The 22,850-nt window shown below is 40.0% G+C and overlaps 1 protein-coding gene across 1 annotated transcript; it reads left to right on the top strand.

Annotated features, from left to right (window-relative positions):
* Positions 1-1,617: 1,617 nt before the first annotated feature.
* On the top strand, positions 1,618-22,034 carry CHIC1 (cysteine rich hydrophobic domain 1). The gene is made up of 6 exons (XM_026684907.2): positions 1,618-1,855; positions 9,157-9,211; positions 13,418-13,573; positions 14,193-14,249; positions 14,832-14,891; positions 17,686-22,034. The coding sequence occupies exons 1-6, from the start codon at positions 1,653-1,655 to the stop codon at positions 17,734-17,736; spliced, it is 582 nt and encodes a 193-aa protein (XP_026540692.2). The 5' UTR covers positions 1,618-1,652; the 3' UTR covers positions 17,737-22,034.
* The last annotated feature ends 816 nt before the right edge of the window (positions 22,035-22,850 follow it).

The raw sequence follows: 22,850 nt of genomic DNA, 5'->3' as shown, positions 1-22,850 counted from the left end.
AATGTTTCAGCAATAGCAAATACAACCCCCCTCCCTTTTTTTTGGATCAAGTCTAGCTTAGACGTCACAAGAGAAAAGGACCAAGAGCCAAATGTGGTGAAATTGTCATCCAAAAATCAGAGTGTAAAGAACTGGAACTAGATAAGGGCTCTTGAGTCATGAGTCATATTTTGTCTCCAATGCATGTTTTGTCTCCTGGAAAAACAAGGACAAAAGAAAAGTACAGGATGGTTTTATACTGATAAGCAGAGGCTAGAAGTGGAAAAAGAATTTAACAGAATATCAGAGTTGGAAGGGATCTTGAAGATCTTCTAGCCTAACCTCCTGCTCAAGCAGGAGCCCGAAAACCATTTCAGACAAAAGGCTGTCCAATACCTTCTTTAAAATCTCCAGTGATGGAGCACCAACCTCATGGTGCACATGCTGTCGTGCCATTTCCTTGCTGCATGGAAATAGGCACCAGGAGTGGCCAAATTCTCATGTTAGGGAGGGTCATTCCCTGATACAGAGATCTCACAGGAAATATTTTCAGCCTAATTTGGGAAAATTTTAAGGTTTAAAATGGAAATAGGTCACTGAAACACAAACATCTACTATCCTCACTTGTAAATTCACGGTTTATCATCGGTGCAATGGTGTAAATGTGCTGAGCATTATGTGGGACTTTGGCATGACTACAAACCATGATTGTCTTCCATATACTCACAATGGCACCCTAAAATGTTATGATTTCTAAAATATGGAACCTTCACGATTTAGAATGACGTATATTCCATAAATAGGACTGCACTGAAATAATAGCATGTATCGAGATTCATAATAAAGGTAGTCCTCGACTTACCACCACAGTTGAGCCCAGAATTTATGCTGCTAAGTGACAAATTTATTAAGTGAGCTGTCTCATTTTATGACTTTTCTTGCCACTTTTGTTAAGTGGATCCCTGCAGTTGTTAAATTAGGAACATGGTTGCTAAGTGAATCAGGCTTCCCCATTGAGTTTGCTTGTCAGAAGGTCGCAAAAGGGGATCACGTGACCCCCGGGGACACTGGAACCATCATAAGTGTGAGTCAGTTGCCAAGCACCAGAATGTAAATCACGTGACCAGGGGGGCTGCAACGGTTGTAAGTGTGAAAAGGGGTCATTAAGTCCCTTTTCTTCAGTGCTGTCGTAATTTTGAATAGTCAATAAATGACCTGTAGTAAATTGACAACCACCTGAATTACAGTACCCTAATATTAGGCAACATCGGCGTTTCATTCTCCAAAGAGTGCCAGTGGGGTTCACGGAAAACAGGGGCCACAAAGGCTCCCTTATCTTATGACAGGCGGGAGGGATTGTGCTTTCTAAATCATAGAACCGTCGCAGTTTAGAATCACGTACATTCCACTAAGTGGGACTGCATTGAAATAACAGCATGGATTGAGATTCATAATATCATTGTAATCCTATTACAATAAAGGGGAGGGGGGGAGAGAGAGAGGGAGAGAGAGAAGCCACGGCGCCTGCGGAACACGGGAGCGCGCGCTCTCCCGGCCCTCTGCCTCACAAGGCGCGCGCTCGTCTCTCCGTTGGGCTCGCGCACCAGCGCCCTGTGCCGCGCTTGCGCAATACCGCGCGCGCGGCGCGAGGTGCGGGGAGTTGTGGGGGGGCGATGAGCGTCCTGCTCCCCAACATGGCGGACTTTGACACCATCTACGAACTGGAGGAGGAAGAGGAGGAGGAGGCGGCGGCGGCGGCGGCGGACCAAGAGGAGCTGACGGAGGCCTCCCGGACTGTGGTGAGGAGTCAGGAGCTGCCGCGGCCCCGGGACGCGCCCGAACCCGTGGCTGTGAGGGGCGCCGGGCAGATCACCGTGTAAGGACCCGTGGAGGGGGCGAAGGCGGCGGGCGGGCGGGGCGGGGAGGTGTGCCTCTGAGCGCGTGCAGAGGGCGCGGGGCGGCCGTGGGGTGGAAAGGGGAAGGTCCCTCGGGCACGTGCAGAGCGCCGGGACCCTCAGAGGCGTCTCCCGAGGGCGCCCAGGGTTCCTGAGCTTGTGCAGAGCGCCTCTCTTTCCCCGAGCGGCTGTTCGTTGGGTCTTGCAGGGACCCCCCGGGGAGGGAGTCAGCCTGGCAGGCAATGAGCAGCTTTTTATTGATTTTGATTTTATTTATTTTAATTTTATTCTTCAAATGGATACAGCCGCCGATGTCATACAGATCCCAGAATATGGAAATATAAAGAGAGCAAGACAAGCATTTGGGGGGGGGGGGAAACCCAGCCAACATAAAAGCATGTAGAAAGCCATTCCAATAAATAAATAATAATAATAATAATAATAAAATTCATAGTCACCTCTAGCCATAAAGTGCAATGCAACTTGGACTCACAACAGTCCGTTTAGTGACCGGAGTGACATCATCACTAAAAAAGGGAGTTATGGCCTTTTTCATGCATCCTCACGATCACCTGGTCGAAATTCAGACGCTTGGCAACTGACTCATATTTATGACGGCTGCAGTGCCCCGGGTCATGTGGTCCTTTTTTTGTGACCTGACAAGCAGCGGGGAAGCCAGGTTCACTTAACATCCGTGTGACTAACTTCACAAGTGCAGTGATTCACTTAGTAACTGTAACGTGAAAGGTTAAAAATGGGGCCCAATTCACTTGTCCAATGTCTCAATTAGCAACAGAAATGTTGGCCTCAGTGTGGTCATAAGTGGGGGATTACCCGTGCTTTCTTTCTGGAGCACCTATGGGAAGAGACCCTGTGCTGAAAGGACCCTAGAGCCTTCCTCAGGGCAGCCCCCTCCTCTCACTTAGGGTGCTTTCGCCCTTCGCAGTGTCTGTGATAGGATGGGGAGAGATCCAGCCATTGCCTCCCTCTGGAGGAGAAGGCAGAAAAGCCCTTGGGGGGGGGGGGTCCATAGGGCCAACAGACAGGCAGCCTCAAACTCTTATCCAGGACCCCCCCATTTCCCTTGCCTGGCCTAACATTTGGGCTTGAGGTTGATGCTGCACTGCAGACAAGTAGGACACATTTTAACATTATCTGTATTGGAAAAAAATAATAATAAAACCAGAACCAGGTGAGGCTATCTATAAAAGGGGCTGCAGCAACATAGGAGTAGGAAGATAGGTTGGATGTGTTGGCTGCCTTCAATTATGTGTAAAAAAATAAATAAAAATAAAGGCACAATACAAAGGTGTGACATTGCAAAGGCTTAGGTGATACTTAGCAGAGTAACAATTCAAAAGTTGTGAATGCTATTCAAACTGAAAATGTGAATCTATAAAGTTATTAGATTCTAAGTGGCCATTTGAAAAAAAAAAACATCGGCAGTTGTTGGTACCATTGGTACCATTGTTTATCTTCATTTTTAATTATGAGAGGAAACCCATTTGGTTTTCAAGTGTAATCACAGAACGTGTGTTAAATGGAATTGTTCACTTCAATGTCTATTTTTACATCTTGCCCTGCTTTCTATAAAGCAAATACCTTAATAATGTAAGAGAACTGTCTTTTTGTTATATGCATTTACATTTTTCTCATAATTTAAAAACAGCCTTTTAATTCTTTATTAAATGTTAACACTTTGTTTAAATTTTAAACTCCCTAGGCACCATTATTTGTCATTTTATATTTATTTCATTATCCATTTGCTTATTATATGTGTCAAATGGGATCGTCTGAATTGTGCTCAGTTGATATTTCTTTTTTTATAGTATTCTGTTACTGAACCCATTCTTTTTAAGAGGACATTTGCTTTCACTTGTTAAGATCTATTTGCTTTGTATATCTTCAAAAATTAAGTGTTTTAATTTTTGTTCTTAAATTGCATTTACATTAAGAGATGAAAGGAATTAGTATCTTGCTCTGATAGTTCTCTACCGGTTATTGACACACACAACCCTTTAAAAAAACCTATTTATATAGAGTGAACTTTCTGTGTGCTTTAAAAAAAAATATTAACCGGAAGTCCTTGCCTCTGAATGTATGATTTCCATTTCTTACTTCCCTTCCTGTGGGGTACAATATATTCTACATTTTATCTGTAACTTCCTCATTTTTGTCACTGTTCTCCCCATATTATACTATAATTTTAGTTCTTGAGCCCTCTGAATATCTTAGGTCACCCTTGTGTCCCCCACTTGATTGAAAACACTGTATTTATATTGCTGTGAAATCTTTGCCAGTGTTTCTAGGTGTCACCAATCCTTGGTATTTGACCCATAATGTTTGGAGCCTGTAGATTCATGTGCCCACAACCCAGTTCTAGATCACGGCTTGAAACAGTAATGAAAAACCTAATTACAAAGCGTGTAACTTTATTTATCTCTTCATATTGCATACAACAACTTTGTGATAAGCTAATAATAAAAAGGACAATGTGATATACAGTAGATGTGAGCAGAATATTTGAACCATATTTAAATTGTTTATGTATTATTAATAAAACTACTCAACTAAAAAATCTGTATGCCACAATATATTGAGGAAAGTTTTCTCTTTCACGACCCTCCTTCTGGAAGGGCATAAATTAAAGCAGAGTGTATACTTTCATTGTTTTGGGGTTCATCTATATTTCTAATAGCTTTATCAGTCTCTTTTTTCAAATAATTCACTGTGAATTTGGTTAGAGTTAATGTAATCCTTAGCATCATATGAGCAGATTCTAGTAGTGTAATAGACTCGTCTAGCATACAATTCACAATATAATTCCATCTTTACCAGGAAACAATGTCGATAAACAATGAATTGTGCAGCTAGATAGGAAAGACCAGTTTTCTAAAGGAAAAGTTTTGTTAAAAATAATGTTTTGTACAACTTTCCTTCAGTTCTGTTGTTAAGCAAAATAGAATGGGGAGAAAGACAACCCTACATTGTTTCAATCCGTGTACAGTAAGTCTCATTGGAATTTTACATATTGTCAACCCTGGCATGAGTTAACAAAGCAACAAAGCAAAGTGTCTTTTAATTCTTAGATGATTTTGAAGTTTATGCTTATCTTATGGTAAGAATCTCATATAATTTTTGAGAGCACTCTCTCCTCTCTTTTAAATTCCTGTTATGGCCTCCAGATGTTTTATAAACATGATGGCTGAATGTGATGGGGATTTTAGTCCATTGCATCAGGATATTATTGCAAGTTGGGTAAAGTCAGTTGTTCAATGTGTGCTGGTAAGGCATTGGATTAAAATGCAGGATTTGTTTAGTTTTTTTAGAAGCAAATTGAGAGGGTTTTTTGATAGGATATAAAAAGTTGGTATCAAGGTGGCTGCATAACTGTACAAATGCTTCATTTATATCCTGCCCTTGTTATTATTATAAACAACTCAAATCATACTCCTTCCTCTTCTTAATTTCTAGTTGTAAAAGATCCAGATGGAGAATGATAGTCATTTCCAATCAGCACCGATATCAATTAACCCTGGTTTTCAAATTCTGGCTCTTATTTTTTGGCATTGGCTATTTCTTCAGCTATAAAGAACGTGATTGTTTTTTCTTTCAAAGCTCTAGCTTCAGCTCAATCCTTAAGAGATTCTAACATGGTTAGCCATCAGCTCTTATTGTTTGTTTATTTATGAACTTATTACTTGCTTCAGTTAAGGTAACACAAGCCGGGTACAAAAACAACAATCGCACCTGGTGCAATGAACAATAAACTACAATAATACCTAATAGCAGAGAGTATATAGATACTTACTTCCAAAATTACAACTGACACTGTATAATATTTCTGGCCCTGCAAGTCAACAGCACTCAAATCCCAGTGGTCAGGAGGTGGGAACTGCCTCTACTCACAGGAACTTTTCTAGATGTGGGTAATCCCAGTGGGTAATGCCTATTTTGGGACGGGGGTCTATCATACTGCCCAACAGGCATGGCCTCTCTCTGGCCTTGGATTGCATGTGTTTCCTGTGGACTCTTCGGCGGGGGGACCCCCAGATGTAATGAGATCTTTTTTTGAAAATTGAGTCAAGGATGATTTCCTTTTATTATATTTATTTGGGGAATTTATATATCATATAATATCTACTTTAAAATTTTAGGAGAATGCAGCATTGCAAGCTAACTCTGCCCACTGCCAGGAGTTCAATCCTGACCGGCAGAAGGTTGATTCAGTCTTGGTTGGTAAAATGAAGTTGGTAAAATGAGGACCCAGATTGTTGGGGGCAATAGGCTGACTCTGTAAAACTGCGTAGAGACCAGGGCTGTGAAGCACTGTGAAGCGGTATAAACGTCTAGGTGCTATTGCTATAAATGTTAGTTTTTGTCATCAGAAAACTTAGGATGGTAAACTGAGTGAAAACAGGCCTCAAGTAATTTAAGATTTTACAATCAACTACTAGTTTTTTTTTTTAAATGTGGGTTTTAGAATGAGAAAACAGTTGCAATTTCATTGCCAAATAAATTAGTATTGTATAGACAATAAATTATAGTAAGTTATTAATTGCTTAAGCAGCACTTCAATTTTGTTTATAGAACACACATTACACACGATAAGCTATGAGACTATTGGACAGTAAGTGTTGTATCTAAATGCCTTGTTTAATAGAGATCCTAAATAGACATTATAGGGTAGTCAAACATTTTCACAGGCTTATTTATAGGATGCGTTTCCAAGACTACATTTGCATCCTTTTAAGTATATTTGGATGGTGTGGTAGCCACACTCATTGGGAATTCATGGGTTTTACTTGTCAAGGAAAGTTGACATTGAAACTGGATTTCAAGGCTGTCTCTGGGGATTATGGTACAAAAATAGACCATTTCCCTACTGAATTGATTATGTAAAAATTTCCATTCCTTTAACTTGCATTTGTTGAATAAAATGCAAAGAAAGCTACTTAAATAGAACTTTCTACAGTATTGAGATGCTTCAGTGCTAGAACATTCACTTTCCAGCCATTCACTTTTAGTGATATTTTCTTGAATTCTCACTAAATATTAATATACTTTAAAGAAGCAACAATTAATTTATATTGTATGTGCCAAATTTGTTTAAAAATACTACAAAAAGGATGTGTTTAATGTGTGCGCTCTCAATAATATAATAAAATGCAATGTAATGCAATGTAATGCAATGTTTGTCATAATCTTGGCAAGTTTGACAAAAGTTAAGCATTCCTATAGGAGGCTCTGATATGGCAAAGCAGCATAGCAAAGCTGAAATGGTACCAACCTAATCATTTAAAAATATTCCCTCTCCTTTTCCAATTTCTACACCATTGAATTGAAAGAATGGTGCAGGAAGTTGGAAACGTTTTAAATTTGCTTCTTTGTTACTGTTGAAGCTCCAAATAAAACTTTGAGAATTTAATGCTATGCACCAAACAAGGCCAAGGCTAATATAATAATTTATTATGGAGAAAATTAAAATATATTTAATTTGAAAGATATATTCAGTTAGGAGCTTGTTTTCAATGTTGTTGCTGTGAAGTTGAATTTTACCATGTTTAGACCAGGCTGCCGTTATACTGAAAAATTCCTCTCGGTCGTTTGGGAGATATCTTTTGGAAGCTAGGCACTGAAATAAGGATTTCTCTATTCGGATAGTCCTCAACATACAGACATTCATTTAGTGACTGTCCAAAATTACAATAGCCCTAAAAAGTGACTTATGATCGTTTTTCACACTTAGGACGGTCACAGCATATCCACAGTCACATGACCAAAATTCAGGCACTTGGCACCCCCGGCATGCGTTTGTGATAGTTGCCTTGTCCTAAGGGTCATGTGATCCCAACAAGCTTCTGACAAGCAAAGTCAATGGGGGCAGCCAGATTCACTTTATGACCACATGATCCACTTAACAACTGCAGTGATTCACTAAACTATGGCAAAAAGATTTAAAATAGGACAAAACAACTGTCTTATTTAGATTGTGGTCGTAAGTCGAGGACAGCAAGCTAGTTTTAGGGGTGCACAGTGCCAAAGTCCATAATAAGGAATAGAGGGCATGGACCACTAATTAAATATATGTCATTGGTTCCAGGTTTCCCTAATATTAGTGGTACACATTATTTTCTGATGCTAACAGGTTACTGTTTATCAGTTTCCAATTACAGAAGGTCCTTTGCGTTGGCAAGGGGCAGCCAATACTTTGACCTCTTTGCTTCTGATTGGGAACTTTAGAAAAAAAATCCGTATTGTATATGACTTTGTACCAATAAAAGAGAATATTTGTAGCTCATATTTGTATATGACTTTGTCTTTGCAGCTTCAGGAGGTTGAATCAGTAAAGCATGTCCTCCTACGTTTTGTATTTTGTAATGCTACACAACACCCATCATCCTGCTTCTGAGGTCCTCCCAGGGTTAATAGACAGTGCTGCAAATTACTGTATTGCTTAGTCTCTTTTCATTGTGAAGCCAAGATACATTTGTATTATGACTTTAGGTTTGTATATTATTTTATATTCCTTGCAAAGTATTGAGCTGTGGAGATTACGTTTTGTGTAATGCGTATACCTCAAAATATATTCAGTCTTTTCTCTAAGTGAAAAATGAATCTGTTGGGTATATAATATGTATCATCTATATGAGGGGTCTCCAACCTTGGCAAGGTTTAAGACTTGAGGACTTCAACTCCCAGAATTCCTCAGCCAGCTTTGCTGGGATTTGAAGTCCACAAAGTCTTAAAGTGGCCAAGGTTGGAGACTCCTGATTAATATGGTTTTTTTAATGTTAGCACAGAGCTTGCAAAGTCAAGATGCTGCTGCTTTGGGATCCGATCCTGGAAGGATTCTTGTTTCCCCTGTTAAAACACTATAACCTTCATCATTCTTACTAACTTGTGGAAGAAAAGTCAGAAGGTGAAATGTGTGTTAAAATGTTCTTGATGAATAGTTTATGTCATAATTTACAAACTTTATTTACAAACTAATTACTACAAAGATCTGTCAAGACCTGACTTAATTTGACGGAATTTATTTAGAGGGACATTAGGAAGGAGAAACACCCATTTATATTTATCTGGGTAATTTTTCAAACAACTTGCTAATATCAAGAGACATACATGTTTCTTGCTTTGATTACTCCTTGCTATATATAAAATTATTTGAATGAGGTACAAAGCCAAATTGTAACCTCGGATGCAGAATAGGTATAACAAAAGTTGTAAACATTTTATAGGTTCGGTGGAAATACTTTTTGTTCTTTTGTTTTTTTTCAAGGTTTGGCTTGAGCAACAGGTTTGACACAGAATTTCCCTCTGTTCTGACAGGGAAGGTAAGTTGGAATTGCCTTGATCCTTTCTTGTCACCTTGCTGCATTTTATCAAGGAGTGTTCTTGAGATGATCCATAGTGACCACAAACAGATGTAATCTAGGATATGGCCACTGATTTCTGTAGAACTGTGGATTCAAAAAATATATTCAAGAGCAGCTTTTGTGTAGATCTGCCATTCATTCTGTGAGACTCAGGATCTGTTTCTCTTCTCTCCCCACCCTCCAAACATACGTTTTCCTCTCTTCAATTGGAGAGTTTTCCCATGAGTAGAACATATGCAAGAATGGGAACTGTCTACTCTCATCAAGGTTTAGAATGCTTTATATAGTTCAAGTCTTCTTACAAATATTAAATGGTTGGGCAGTCTAGGATGTGCATTCTCTTTGCTTACTTCAGAAACACTCCCTCTCTCTCTCTCTCTCTCTCTCTCTCTCTGTGTGTGTGTGTGTGTGTGTGTGTCACACACACACACACACACTGACTCACTCTTTAGGCTCCATTTGGCTATCAGATCACTCCCTTGTCAGTGTAGACTCGAAGCTATTGTCTTGACACCATCTCTAATAGAGGTGGCTAAGTTGTGTTCATTTGATGTGGCAACCAGGGTGGGAGGTTCTTTGCCAGATTGACTGAATTTACCTTGAAAGAGTATTTAGGGAAATGTTGGCTGGAGTGTATTTGACGGGTGCGTCTACCTTATGCAGAGTGGCCCATTGGTTGAGTTGCTCTGTGTTCTTGGTGGGCAGTGGCATCATCCCCAAAGACTGTACGAAGATTCCCCCATATTATACAGGCAGGCCTCAACTTACGACCACAATTAAGCCCAGAATTTCTGTTGCTATGTGAGTCGTTGGTTAAGTGAGTGAGCCCCATTTTACAACCTTTCTTACCAACAGTTGTTAAGTGAATCACTGCAATTGTTAAATTGGTAACAAGGTTGTTAAATGAATCTGGCTTCCCCAATTGACTTCGCTTGAGGTGACTGCATGATCCTGGGACCCTGCAGCCGTCATAAGTATGAGCCAGTTGCCAAGGGCCTGAATTCGGACCGCATGGCCATGGGGAAGCTGCAGGGATCATAAGTATGGAAAACAGTCGTAAGTCACTTTTTTTCATGCCGTTGTAACTTTGAACGGTCACTAAACAAACTGCTGTAAGTCAAGGACTACCTGTACATTCTAATACATCTCCATTACCCAGAAAACAACACTTCCTGTCCAAACTCTGGAAGCTACTCAGAATTTGGAACGTGGCATAAACTGACTGAGGGCAGCGACTGAGGTTTCTTGCGATTTTTAATCTTGTAAAAACTAGGTCGGAGATAACAAAGTTTGTGCCTTTGTGTATATTCTCTTAGTAGCATCTGTTCTGCTTGGCAACAGCTCTTCCCAGCCAGGCATTTTGATGCAACATTAAACATAGTTCAATGGTGGCAGCCAGGCTGAGCATATTGCACAGCATTGTTTAAAGAACCTGTTTCAGGGAAGAACTTAACTGATCGTCAGACTCTGGCTCTGGGTCTAATTCAGAGTCAGTTCTGGGATCAGTAGCTTAAGATCTTCGTGCCTGAAAGCGTTTCCTTCTCTCAGATGAGAATTCAACTGAATTAAGTCAATTGCTCTCAAGTGGAAGCCCAAAATACAGTATAACCTTGCTTTGGTCCCTGTATTTCAGAATGCTGGTTGTTATTTTTCTATTACTGAAGATGGTGGTAATAAGAAATGTAAGACATACTCTTTCTTGGAAAATAATACGTGGCTTTTTTCAACTGAAGCATATCACAGACTTTGAAAAAGTCCAAACGTCCCTAATCCTTTTTCTGCCCATTTAATTATTTTAATGGTCTGTAAGCTTTCAGCACTGACTGACTGCCTAGTTTAGAGTTGCCTGTTCACAGGGGGTTTTCTTATTGATAAAAATGTTGAGCTTTCAATATGGTGTTAAACGGGACTGCCATAGTTTTGCCACCTGGTGCTGTTTGGTCCTCCTTAAGGGGAAAAGCCCAGCTTCCTGCTCTGATCTTGGAACAATGCCGGCTTTAGTGAGCAATGCAGGGAAGTGCAGGCCATAAAACCTCCCTTTGCTATTAGGATTCCGCAGAAGGTGTGATGGATAGGGCTGTGATCACCCTGGTCAAAGAAAGCAGAGCAGGCCTGCTGGCTTTCGGGCGATCACTTCCTCCCTTGTCTGCTGTTGTAAAACATTATGACCCTTCCATCCGCCGCCCTCCGTCCCTTTTATGGCTGGTTGGCAAAAAGGAAACTCCTCTTTGGAATGCAGCTGTTCTCTGGGAGCTCTCCTCATACTCAGGGGCCTTACCTGGTTGGCTCGTGTGTTTTTTTTTTAAAGAACAATAGCATTTTATTTACAGCATCACAGGATGCTTAAAAAGCCTCAAGAACAAACAAAAAATAAAAATAAAAAGCCATGGCATTTTTTTTGCATGTTGAAATAGCTGTAGTTCCCTTTGCTAATTTGGAAGGCAGTCTTTGTCATTTCTGAAATTCTTTTAGCATAAAATGTTTGTGCAGAGGATACAGAAAATGGCTGTTAATATGGATAGATTGTTGTGTGGGCCCCTCCACGGCTGCATTGTGAGACGCTGTAGAAGAAGCAGAATTCAAAAAAAATGGCCCAGTGGGTCTGGATAATTCTAGGTTTCAGGTGAAAGAAAAGCTTTCCTGAAATAAAAGCATGTTAGGACTTCTCTTACTGATTTGCTGCTTTTTCTTTGTTCTTTTCACTTTGAAAACAGTTTAAATAGAAGAGAGGATTTTTTAGGTTATTCCGGCCATTCCACTTTTGGCAGGGGGCTGTTCTCCTAGTTTGCTGCTTGGCTCCCAGATGTTTTGTTAGCAAACTAGGTAAGGTTGTCAGCAGGGACTTTGGGGTGAAGTTTCCTGTTTGTTTATATAGGTCCTGGGTGGTCAGTAGGTCTTGTGACTGTTTGAAGACCAAGCGGCCATCCAGGACCTATTTAAATGAACAAGACACTTCACCCCTGAAGCTGTTACCTAGTTTGGTAGCAAAATTTCCGGGAACTAAACAGCAAGCTTGGAGAACAGCCTCCTGCCAAAGCCTGCAACCTGAACTACAAATATTCTCAACTTTCTACTTTTTTTTACTCCATTTGGAGGTGGATGGAAGAAGTTGTGTCTTTCCCCCCTATCCTGAAGGGGATTCGTGAAAAATATCCATTGTCAAGAATGGCTGAATGTGTGCAGTCTGTGTATCGTTTGCCGTCTAATGTGGAGGGGCAGCCGAGAAAAACGGAAACCCATCCAATCAATGGAAGAGTTAAACTTTCCCATCCGAATCACTGTAAAAAGGCCTCAAAGCTCAACCAATTTATTATGACATAAACTCCAACAGTCTGCTAAAAGTTATGGCATGTTCATGTGGTTTGCAAAAAAGTGAGGAGTTGACTGCAATATAATTTTAATAGTTATACCCTTAAGATCCTTGATTTCTATTGAAGGGATCTGTAATAGAATACAGAGCAGAATAGCGAGAAGAAAAAGAATTAACATCGTGTCACCGGAAGAATATCGAAAGGATCCTCTTGCTTGCTTTTCATTACCCTATTATTCCCATTCAAGTAAGAATTCGTGGAGATTCTATTTCAGTTACAGGCTGTCAACTTATGTTAATGCATCCCCAGTATGGTTCACCCAAGGTTAGATTCCAAACGTTTAGGGCATTTGTGGGCAGGTGACAGACAAAAAAATAACTAAGCCTAAAAAAATTAGATTGATAAAAATTAACACAAATAAATAGTAGTCTTAAATTAAAAAAAAAAATCATGGGATATCCCAAAGGTGCTTTTTCAAGGAACTGGACTTTCTGTTTTTTTCTTTGAAGACGTTTCCCTTCCCACCCGAAGAAGCTTCTTGGATGAGAAGCGAAACATCTTCAAAGAAAAACAAGAAAGTCCAGTGGCCTCGGGGTGGGTGGGGGGGAAGCCCCTTTGGGACAATCGGGGCCAAGGTTGTAATCTGGAATCACGTTGCTCACATGAAGAGATGTGTAAAAAAACAAATAAAAAAACTTTTATTAAAAAAAAAGGGGGGGTTGTCTGGAGGACGGAGAATCTCCATAGAAATCAAATCGTGAGATAGGTGTGCATATTTAGATACAGGTTTTCGTTCCCAATGTGGAGTCACCACTTGTCCTCTCTCTCTCTCTCTTTTTTTTTTTTTTTGCAGGTTGCCCCTGAAGAATTCAAGACCAGCATCGGTCATGTGAATGCATGTTTAAGGAAGAATCTGCCCATCACTGTGAAATGGCTCCTCTGTGGCTGTTTATGCTGCTGCTGCACGCTGGGATGCAGCCTTTGGCCCGCCGTCTGCCTTAATAAAAGGGTACGTGCGCCAACCGGCCGTGCAGCTCTTCACCCTCTTCTGAGTGACTTATGAGTTGCCCAGACCAAGGGCTTTTTTTCCCGGGGTGTGTGTGTGTGTGTGTGTCCATCTATGAAAGAGGGTCATAGAGGTCAAGATGAATTCCTTGCCAGAAGGTCGCAATAGGTGATCGCACAACTCTTGGACCCTGCAACCATCATGAGCCACTTGCCAAGCTCTTACAAGGGTTCATTTAGTGACCGTTCAAAGTTGCAGCAGTTGCAGAAAAAAAGTGACCTATGACCATTTTTTCACACTTACAACCATCGCAGCATCCCTGTGCTCCCGGGATCAAACTTGGGAAGCTTGCCGTGTTCTGGGGTCCTATCGTCACGTTTTGAGACCGCCTGACAAGTACTGTCAATGGGGAAACCAGACAGTTGTGTTAACTAACTTAACAACTGCCGTGATTGATTTAACAACTGTGGCAGGAAAGGTCATAAAATGGGGCAAAATTCACTTAGTGAATGTCTCGCTTAATGTATTTTAACCTAACTTCTCCAAACCCTTTTATAAAATTATGTATAAATCTGGTCAGTGATGGTACTAAAAAACTAATGCGATCTTGTTTTTTTCTTAGACAAGAAGATCTATTCAGAAGTTGTTAGAATGGGAAAATAACAGGTTATATCACAAGGTAATATCTAGGAAATAATATATATTCACTTAACAAATCAAAGAATATTCTGTATGGACTGCAAAATCGCAGCTCTTTTGATTAGTAATTCATAATCCCGGGACTCTGATCTGTGGGTGGTCATCTGGTTAACTAAAAGAAGTAGAAAAAGCTTACGTTGTTTCGATTCATTTATTTGCCAGATGTCTTAATTTGAAGGGATGGAAACCAGCTGCTTGCTCATATCTGGCTATGTTAGGGAGGTGAGCTGTCCTAGCTGACTGACTGCCGTTTCTAATGTGGCTCTTGTTGAGAAAAATCCACACCTAGATAGTAGGGCTTTCCTCCCTCCCCATCCCAATTAATGTCTTTCAGGTATGCAGCGTTAGAATTCCATCCTGCTTTGCACTCACGCTCCAGATCTCAAGGCAGGCGGATTCAGAGGGTGAAGTGTTACATTTACAGCCAAGCCGGAAATAACCTTGTGCTGGGCAGCACATATAGGAGAATTTTAATGAATAAGTCAAAGGGACGCAGGGGCTTGTTTGTCAGACTAAAGCGTGTTTTTTGTGAAGATAATGTGGTATCTTTTTCTTCTTTAAGCTTGGCTTGCATTGGAAGTTGAGCAAACGGAAATGCGAAACTAGCAATATGATGGAATATGTAAGTATTGTCGAAGTTATCAGTACAGGTAGTCCTCAACTTACAAGAGTTACAAGAGTTCATTTAGTGACCATTTGAAGTTACAACAGCACTGGAAAAAAATGACTTATGACTGTTTTTCACACTTATGACCGTTGTGTTGTCCCCCTGGTCACGTGAACAAGATTAAGACGCTTGGAAACTGACTCGCATTTATGGTCATTGTAGTGTTCTGGGGTGATGTGACACAAGCAAAGTCAATGGGGAAGTCAGATTCACTTAACAGCCATTTAATAGCTGCAGTGATTCACTTAACAAATGTGGCAAGAAACGTCGTTAAATGGGGCAAAATTCACTTAACAAATTTCTCACTTAGCAACAAAAATGTGGGGCTCAGTTGTGGTCGTAAATCGAGGACTACCTGTATCAGTTTCAATATATCGTTTTCCCCTTCTGATTAATTCATTCTTGTCTTTAGTGACTGGAGATATAATTCTACTTTCTAGGAATGTGTACGTGATTATACCTAGCATAGCGCAGTCATTCATCTGAAAATGGAATCAGCAGATACACCAACTTATAAAATCAAAGCCAAGTTAGTTTTTATCTTTCCAGGTTTTAGTTGAGTTCTGTTCATTAGCAGTTTAAGTACAGTAAGAAACAGATGTCTTCTGCTCCCCTTCCCCTTTTTTAAATATATAATTTTTATTAAATATTTTAAGGAGGGAAGATAAAAACTAATTTAACTAATTTAAGAAAAAGAAATCAAAAAGAGAAAGCTAAAAGTAGAAGTAAGGGGACAAAAGTAATACAAAAGTAGAAAAAAGATATCAAGAAATAACTTTCTTCTTTGTAGCAGTTATAGCTAAAATTTTAAATTTACCTCTTGCTTATGGTCATATCTCTCTTCTTTTTATAATATAGAAACCATAATAAGTTCATTTTTTCTGTTATACACAGAAAGTCCATAAGAGTTTTCCAATCAGCAATAAACATAGATATTGTCTTTTTTAAACAATCAAAATAAGTCAAGTTAGCCACCACAGTAAGTTTCCTCGTCTTCACCAATCATTCCTCCATTGTGGATAGTGCTAAAAGTTTCCATCTTTGAGCATACAATAATCTCATGGCAGTTGTCATTACAAAAACATAGTTCCATGACTTTTCCCCCCAATTCTGTCCATCAGTCCTAAAAGAAAGAGCTCTGGTCTCACTTACGTTAATCTTTAAAGTCCTTTGAATAAGTAGCTTTTTTACATGTCCACCAATATGATAAAGTTCATGTTTCCGACATAAATGTTAAGTGTCTTTATACACGAGACCTTCTGTCTGCCGCACAGTTCTTTGTTTGCATGGCAGCTTTGTAAATTTGGTTGACACATAGGCACAAGGAAACCTGAATAATGTCAAAAGTGCCAGCTGGTTTTCTTTTGAATTAGTCTGCACTGTGTTGGTCATTGTCCGTTGTTATCTTAGTTTATTAAAATACAAAATGTTTTTTCAGAATAAATACCGCTAAACTAGCTAGTATTATTTACCGGTTAAAATAAGTACTTGTCCACAGCTTTGATTTGAACCTTTATAGTTCAGATCCCAGCCTCGTCTCAGATGGCATCTTGTGCAGGGTTCAAGCTTATAAATACAACAGCCTGTTTTCTATTTTTAAAGCATAAACACCTTTTGGTTGAACTTACTTAGTCTCCTCTTGCTTGTTTGCTGTTCCCTAAGTATTCTGGAATATAGAGAGGTAAATATCACCATGGCCCTGAAGGCTGTTGAAGGACCCATCACTTGTCTTTAGATTTGTGGGTTTCAGTTAATGACCTGTAATCAAAACATGTTGAAAAAGTATTGTAGCACTCTTGAGATTCTGAATGGATGAGTCAAGATTTTCCCCACTCTGCTTTTATGAAAATGTGCTCGGATATCTTCTGTGTCAAATTACTTGCTGCTTTTTATGTAAAAAGAAAATGTTAAGAAACTTTGAATTGAACTAGAACATAGAATCCTAGGGCCGAAAGGGACCTCAGAGGTCTTCTAGCTCAACCCCCCGCCCAAGGCAGGAATCCTCATTCCATCCCAGACAAATGGTTGTCCAATCTTTTCTTGAAAACCTCCACTGATGGAGCATCCACAGCTCCAGGAGGCAAGCTATTCCATTGATTAATGTTCTCACTGGCAGAAAATTTCTCCAGTGGAATTGGTTCCACTGAACCTGAGCTACATATTACACACTGGGCTCCCATCAATAGCAAATCCAAAATTTCAGCAGATTGTTAAACAGATTTAATTTTGCCTTTTGGGGGAGGCTTGCTCTTTTGATGATCCATAGGCCCCTCATTCTTCCTCATTAGATCATATTAAGGAGCTGAGCTATTAACTTGAGCAAGGAGGTATCTATCCCAAGATTTAAACCTGAGTTGTTGGTGCCACCTAGGGGAAAGTAAACACATGGAAAACAAACAACTATCTGGAAGCCAACCTCTTCTTGCAACTGAAAACTATCTCATCAAACTCTGATCAGAGAAGTCACGCCCCTTTTCTCTAACCTAGTATGTATTGAATGATAATCTTGAATTTTCAATGTTTGGGAAGACCATTTTCTTGTGGTTAGAAGTTCCAAGGTTACCAAGATCCCAGGTGTAATTGGAGGGAACAAGATCCTTTTCTGAAATAGACTGAGAGAGGTGAGCCTCAACGTGGCACAAAGCAGCTCCCCACCCTCGGGCCACACACCCCAACTTCTAAAATGTTCTGACATTCACAGAAGAGCTGAATTGGTTAATGTGTCGTTTGTGTTTCTCCCTTTTTATAGGTAATACTCATAGAATTCTTACCAAAATACCCTATATTTCGACCTGATTGAGGAGCAGTATTACCTTTCAGTGTTACCTGTCACGTCTTACCTGTAGTGCCTTGTAAGGGATATGGAAGAGAAGATTTACCTTTGCTCTGATATTGTGTTTGAAAAAGTGTTCGTCGGTAGAGTATCTTCATTGCTGCGTTACTTTTTTTTTTTTTTTAAAGAAGAAAACTGTTTGCACTTTCTAGAAAGGTTGCGATGCTAAGGCTTGTTTGTGCGCTCCCGAGGCATAACATACTTGATGAACATGGTCACTATGGAGATAATCTTATATCAGTGCTGCTTGTAGTCTTGTTCTGACATGCTGCCTTATTCATTTCCAAAACTCAGTCTTGCAAACACGCTCCTTGAATCTACGTAACCAGGGTTCTCCAGGTGTGCTGACTGGGACTTCTGGAGGTTGTAGTCCTGACACATCTGAAGGGCACCAAGAAAGGAGGAAAAATTGCATCTTCAGGCGCTTTGAATTCTTGACAGGAATGATCAAGGTTAGCATACAGTAATTAATATCCTACGTATCTGTATTGATGATCTGCTTTGCCCGAGATTAACAGCGAGCAGCAGCAGTCCATTTTCATTTGCCAAGTTGCTCATTTTCCTTTCTCTTTGCTGGGGGGGGGGGGGGGGTGGGGGAGGGTTGGGTATGTAAATATTACCTCATTGTATAATACAAAGTGTGGTATTACGCCAAGGTTTACGAATTGCGATACAACGCCAATGGCTTTGCATAGATTTGTTACGATTGATGTTGTGCGTCTGTTCCTGATTGTACTGGCCACTTATGTGCCACGCGGGCTTTGTAGATGCTACTGAAGGTTGGACTCAGGTGCGGTTTGTTAAGCAAACGTAAAGATGCATCGTCATTCTTGCTCCATGAAATCGCTTGTCAAAAAAATTAAAGAACCCAAAGACCCCGAAGCCCATCAGAGCCCCCCGGCTTAAGCACAGCAGGCCTCTATAAACAATACTGCCAGAAAACTGGCAGAAATTCAAAGGAAGTTGGGGATCTGGCATTGGGATCCCTGTAATTGATGGAAAGCGACATTTAAAAAAAAAAAACGTCTTGGCGCCCTGCATTTTTACGTTAGGCTATCAAGTGTTTCTCACTATGGCAACTTGAAAATGTGTGGACTTCGACTCCCAGGATTCCCTGGAATTCAGGAAGTTGGAGTCCACCCGTCTTCCAATTGCCACGGTTGAGAAACGCTGGTCTCTCTGGTGTTTAGATCATTTCCACGTCTCTGCTTGTAATATCACATTTCTTTCAAATATGTCGGCTTGCAGCTCCTTTTAACATTAGTAAGATTGGATCCAGCCCTGCAGTTCCACAGACATGAAGTATTACGCCAAAACCTGCATGGAAGTTGTTTCTGAAATAGCAGGAAACTAAAACCTTCTCCCAAGATCAGAAGTCCGAAATCCTCCCGTTCTAAGGAGGTGGGCCAATAGTTTCTCGTCTGGCTGCCTTTCCTGTTGCTTGCTTCTAATTAGGAGATTATAGAAGTAAATTAGTTAGGATAGAGTTCCAGAAATCAAGAACCACAAAATTGGCCTGATATGCAGTACATCTGCTTGACTCACGTTCTCGGTTTAGATACTGTAGTTCTTTCAGTCCATGCTTTTTAGCCACTATGGAGCTAAGAGAATTGAGGATATTTGTGATTTCAGTTGTTTGTGTTTGCAAACCCCGTAACGAGCAAGTTTAGCCTAATGGGTAGCAAGGACTGTGCATCAGAGCTCCAGAGCAAATAGGCACCTTCTCATTAATTCAACTGTTGTGGACATCACAGTACACGCATCTTTCCTGTAACTTTGTACATCATGCATGCACAGAGTTGCCCATCACGATGAGGTAAATGGGAAAGCTTCTGGTGCTGGGTGCATGCATCTCAAAATACCCATGGAAATACCGCCTCAAAAGCTTCATTAGCAGGTTATAAATTCAACACATTCGCCAGTTTGCAAACTGGAGCCTTGAATTGCTATTTTCTTCTCCAAGCTCCAGAGGAAATGTCTCATGTGAGAACTATAGTATATAATTAAAAGAAAAAACAAACATCCATAGAACTTTTTGCCTGCATACCTTGGACTGTAAGGCTTTGTAGACTCGTAAGAGAGTCGAAGAGCAACACAAACCTTCTTAAGACAATATGACGCACGGTGAAGTTGAGCCTGTTCTTTTACAAATGGTGTTAAAAATTCTGCATTGCTGAAAAAGTTATTCCAGCATGTGTGTTACTTTTGTTGTTGTTACTGAGTTACATTGTGTAGCATACACACTCCAGTTCTGTTGTTACTGAGGCAAGAGCAGCTTCATTTGAGTGTTACCCCACAGATCCTCCTCCTTCCCCTCATCCTAGCAAAGTCTACTTCGATAGGTCTTCAGCACTTTCTGAGAAGCCCCTTGCACCTTCCAAGCCAAGTTTGCTTGGAGATTTTATGTCAATATTCTTTTAAACATTGTGCCAAGAAACATTATGGCTTTTCTGATCCTATCAGTGTCTAAATGCAACACTTAATACCTCCTAATCCAGATGTATGAATTCTCTGTCCTTCTTACCGTACTAGGTGGAAGCAGCTTCTGCAGGTATGAATCGGACTGACTTCCAGCTCAGCTTTTCTTTTCTTTGTAGAGTTAATTATGTAGTAAAAAATACTCCCCATTTTTACACTCTGTAGAAATCTCCAGTCTGTCTTTGTTAAGGGGGCCATACTTGCATCTTTTCTCAGGTATGCAAGTGCCAAATAAGATGTGTCTAATGCAGCAAATGTGGCGCAATGTTGATTGGCAACGTGTTGTGACACTTTTATTGTTTCCCAAACTCTGTGCTTTGGGCAAATCTAGTTTCAAAGGTCTTCACTGTACTAACTGGAAGCCTTTTAAAGAATTCCCGTTCCTGCCCCAGGATTCATCAGCAGTGGAATATGGGAAACGGGTCCTTTCTCTTTACCCTTAAGCTGCAAGAAGTGATGAAAAGCTGCTGTTTGTTCCTGTAGCTCTTGAGGTGTCATATCAAATGGTCTGGCATGTGAAGTTCTGACAGTGTTCTGTGTTGATCATGGGTGTAGATTATATAAATATGTAAAAGCCTGTAAAATAGAGCAGCGGTTGCCTTAAAAATAAATAACATCTGAGCCCAATTCTTGAAGAGGCAAAGTCACTTTAAGAGTGGTTTTTGTCATCCTGTCCTGAAAAATGCATTCAGAATTTGGGGAGCTTGTAGAAAATTTGGAGATAGGGCTCCTTATTTCCTCCCATGGCTTTACCAATTCTTCTTTTCCAAAGTTCAGCTGTCCAGCTTTAAGTTACTTCTTCCATGATGCCCCTCAAGATGGCCATTACGATATTTGAAATCACTTTTATTTTTCTTTTGTAGGCTTCTAGTGGGGGAGGGGTGGAGAAAAGTATCTGGAATTGTTCAAATGAAGCAAAGAACAGAGAGAATGGGATTCATTTTTACATTGTATTTCTTTGATAGAATGGAAAACCCCAAGCAGTGAATCCTGACTTTATACCATTGATTCCTAAGAAATTTAGAGTTTATTATAAAATGTCACAGAGTTTATCATATGCATAAATGCTCTCCTCCTCCCCCCAAAAAAACTAGTTTGCCGAGAAGTAGGTTACTACATTAATGCTTTCTCCTAATTTATTCCAATCCTATTTACAAAGAATGCTAATGTAGGAAAATGTTTATGGGTATAACATTCCACATGTTTTTGTACAATGAGTAGATTGGTAATTAATTTTACCTATTGTGCAAAATTGGGAAACAAAAATAAATATGAGAGCAGTGTAATTCTTGCACAATTCTGCAAAAATCCAAATGAATTGGACATCCCCCATGCCAATGTATTATGTTCTAAGTATTCTTTATTCTGTCTCATTCCAAAATTCAAAAGTTTTCAATAAATTTATTGCTCTGATAAATTTAGCCATTCATTTTGTCTTGATTAAACACACAATTTGTATTCTTAACTGTGAATATTGTATTTTAGTATCATGCTAAATAATTGCATTAGCCTGAAAATATTAGCATTGAGCAATAAGATCTTAAGCATTGATATTCAGTGTAAATATTTAACAGTTTAGGGAACAATGTTGTATAATACATTCATTCTTTGCAAGTTTTGTGAATTTTTGTTTATGGCTATAACCATAGTTTGTAATTCCATGAAGCTTCTTTGTTAATCTGTGTATGTTTTAATTATGTTTCCTTACCCTTTATGAAGTAATAGCCACTTTTTTTAATAGGACCTCATGCCTTGAAGATTTTGTAAAAAATAAATACTTAAATAACTGTTGTGCGTGTAATTTCATAATATGGCTTTTCACCTATACAGCTGTACATATATATATATATAGCTTTTCACATGGGAAATAGCTCATTTGCATTTCACTTTTAAACAAAAGCACACTTCTTTAAGCTTGCTTTATCAGCACCCTCAAGTGCTTCAAGTTGTATCTAGGGAACAACTGCACTGATATTTTAGCCACACATACTTCCCTTTAAAGTTGTGAGTGTGGTCCCCCAAGAATGTGGCTTATGGTGGCTTTGGTTTAGTTTTGAATCCTGCTCATTGACTGCAAACTATTCCTCTCCCCCCTTCTACGGAAAAGCAGGATCAAGCCTTCCTAAGTATTTTGTGTGTTCAGGCAGCACAGTGGCCTCCTTCCCATAGTCAACATTCAAGAATCCGTGGCATCCTTATTACTCCATGGGATGTGCAAGACTAATCAACCATGAGATAAACCTGGCTGGTAGTCCTTCGGCTCTGGAACCAGCATGAGGAAAGACTGGAGTTGCAACCACAGCATCTGGAAGGTGACTGCTGCCTGAGGTGTCTTGTTTCACTTGCAGAAGATCAACACCTTTTTTCATGCTTAGTGGAGAGGTGAACCTGGTTCTCCCACATTTAGCCTGATACGCTCACAATTTCTTCCCACAACCACTGGCCTTCCGGTGAAACTCCCATGTTGACCAGCTAGAGATCCAAGGAAAGCTAGTGAATCGGGAGCTGGAACCTGGTGGAAGAACATCTAGGTTCAGTCCCAGCTAGAGACCTAAACCTGGTCTCGACCATTAAATTGTATTAGTCCCTAGATATGGTATGGA

The sequence above is a fragment of the Notechis scutatus genome, chromosome 10, assembly GCF_049901735.1.
Source record: "Notechis scutatus isolate UNSWTSFEM ecotype Mainland chromosome 10, rNotScu1.2, whole genome shotgun sequence".
In the NCBI taxonomy this organism is placed as follows: Eukaryota; Metazoa; Chordata; class Lepidosauria; order Squamata; family Elapidae; genus Notechis; species Notechis scutatus.
This window is presented reverse-complemented; position numbering and strand designations above follow the sequence as displayed.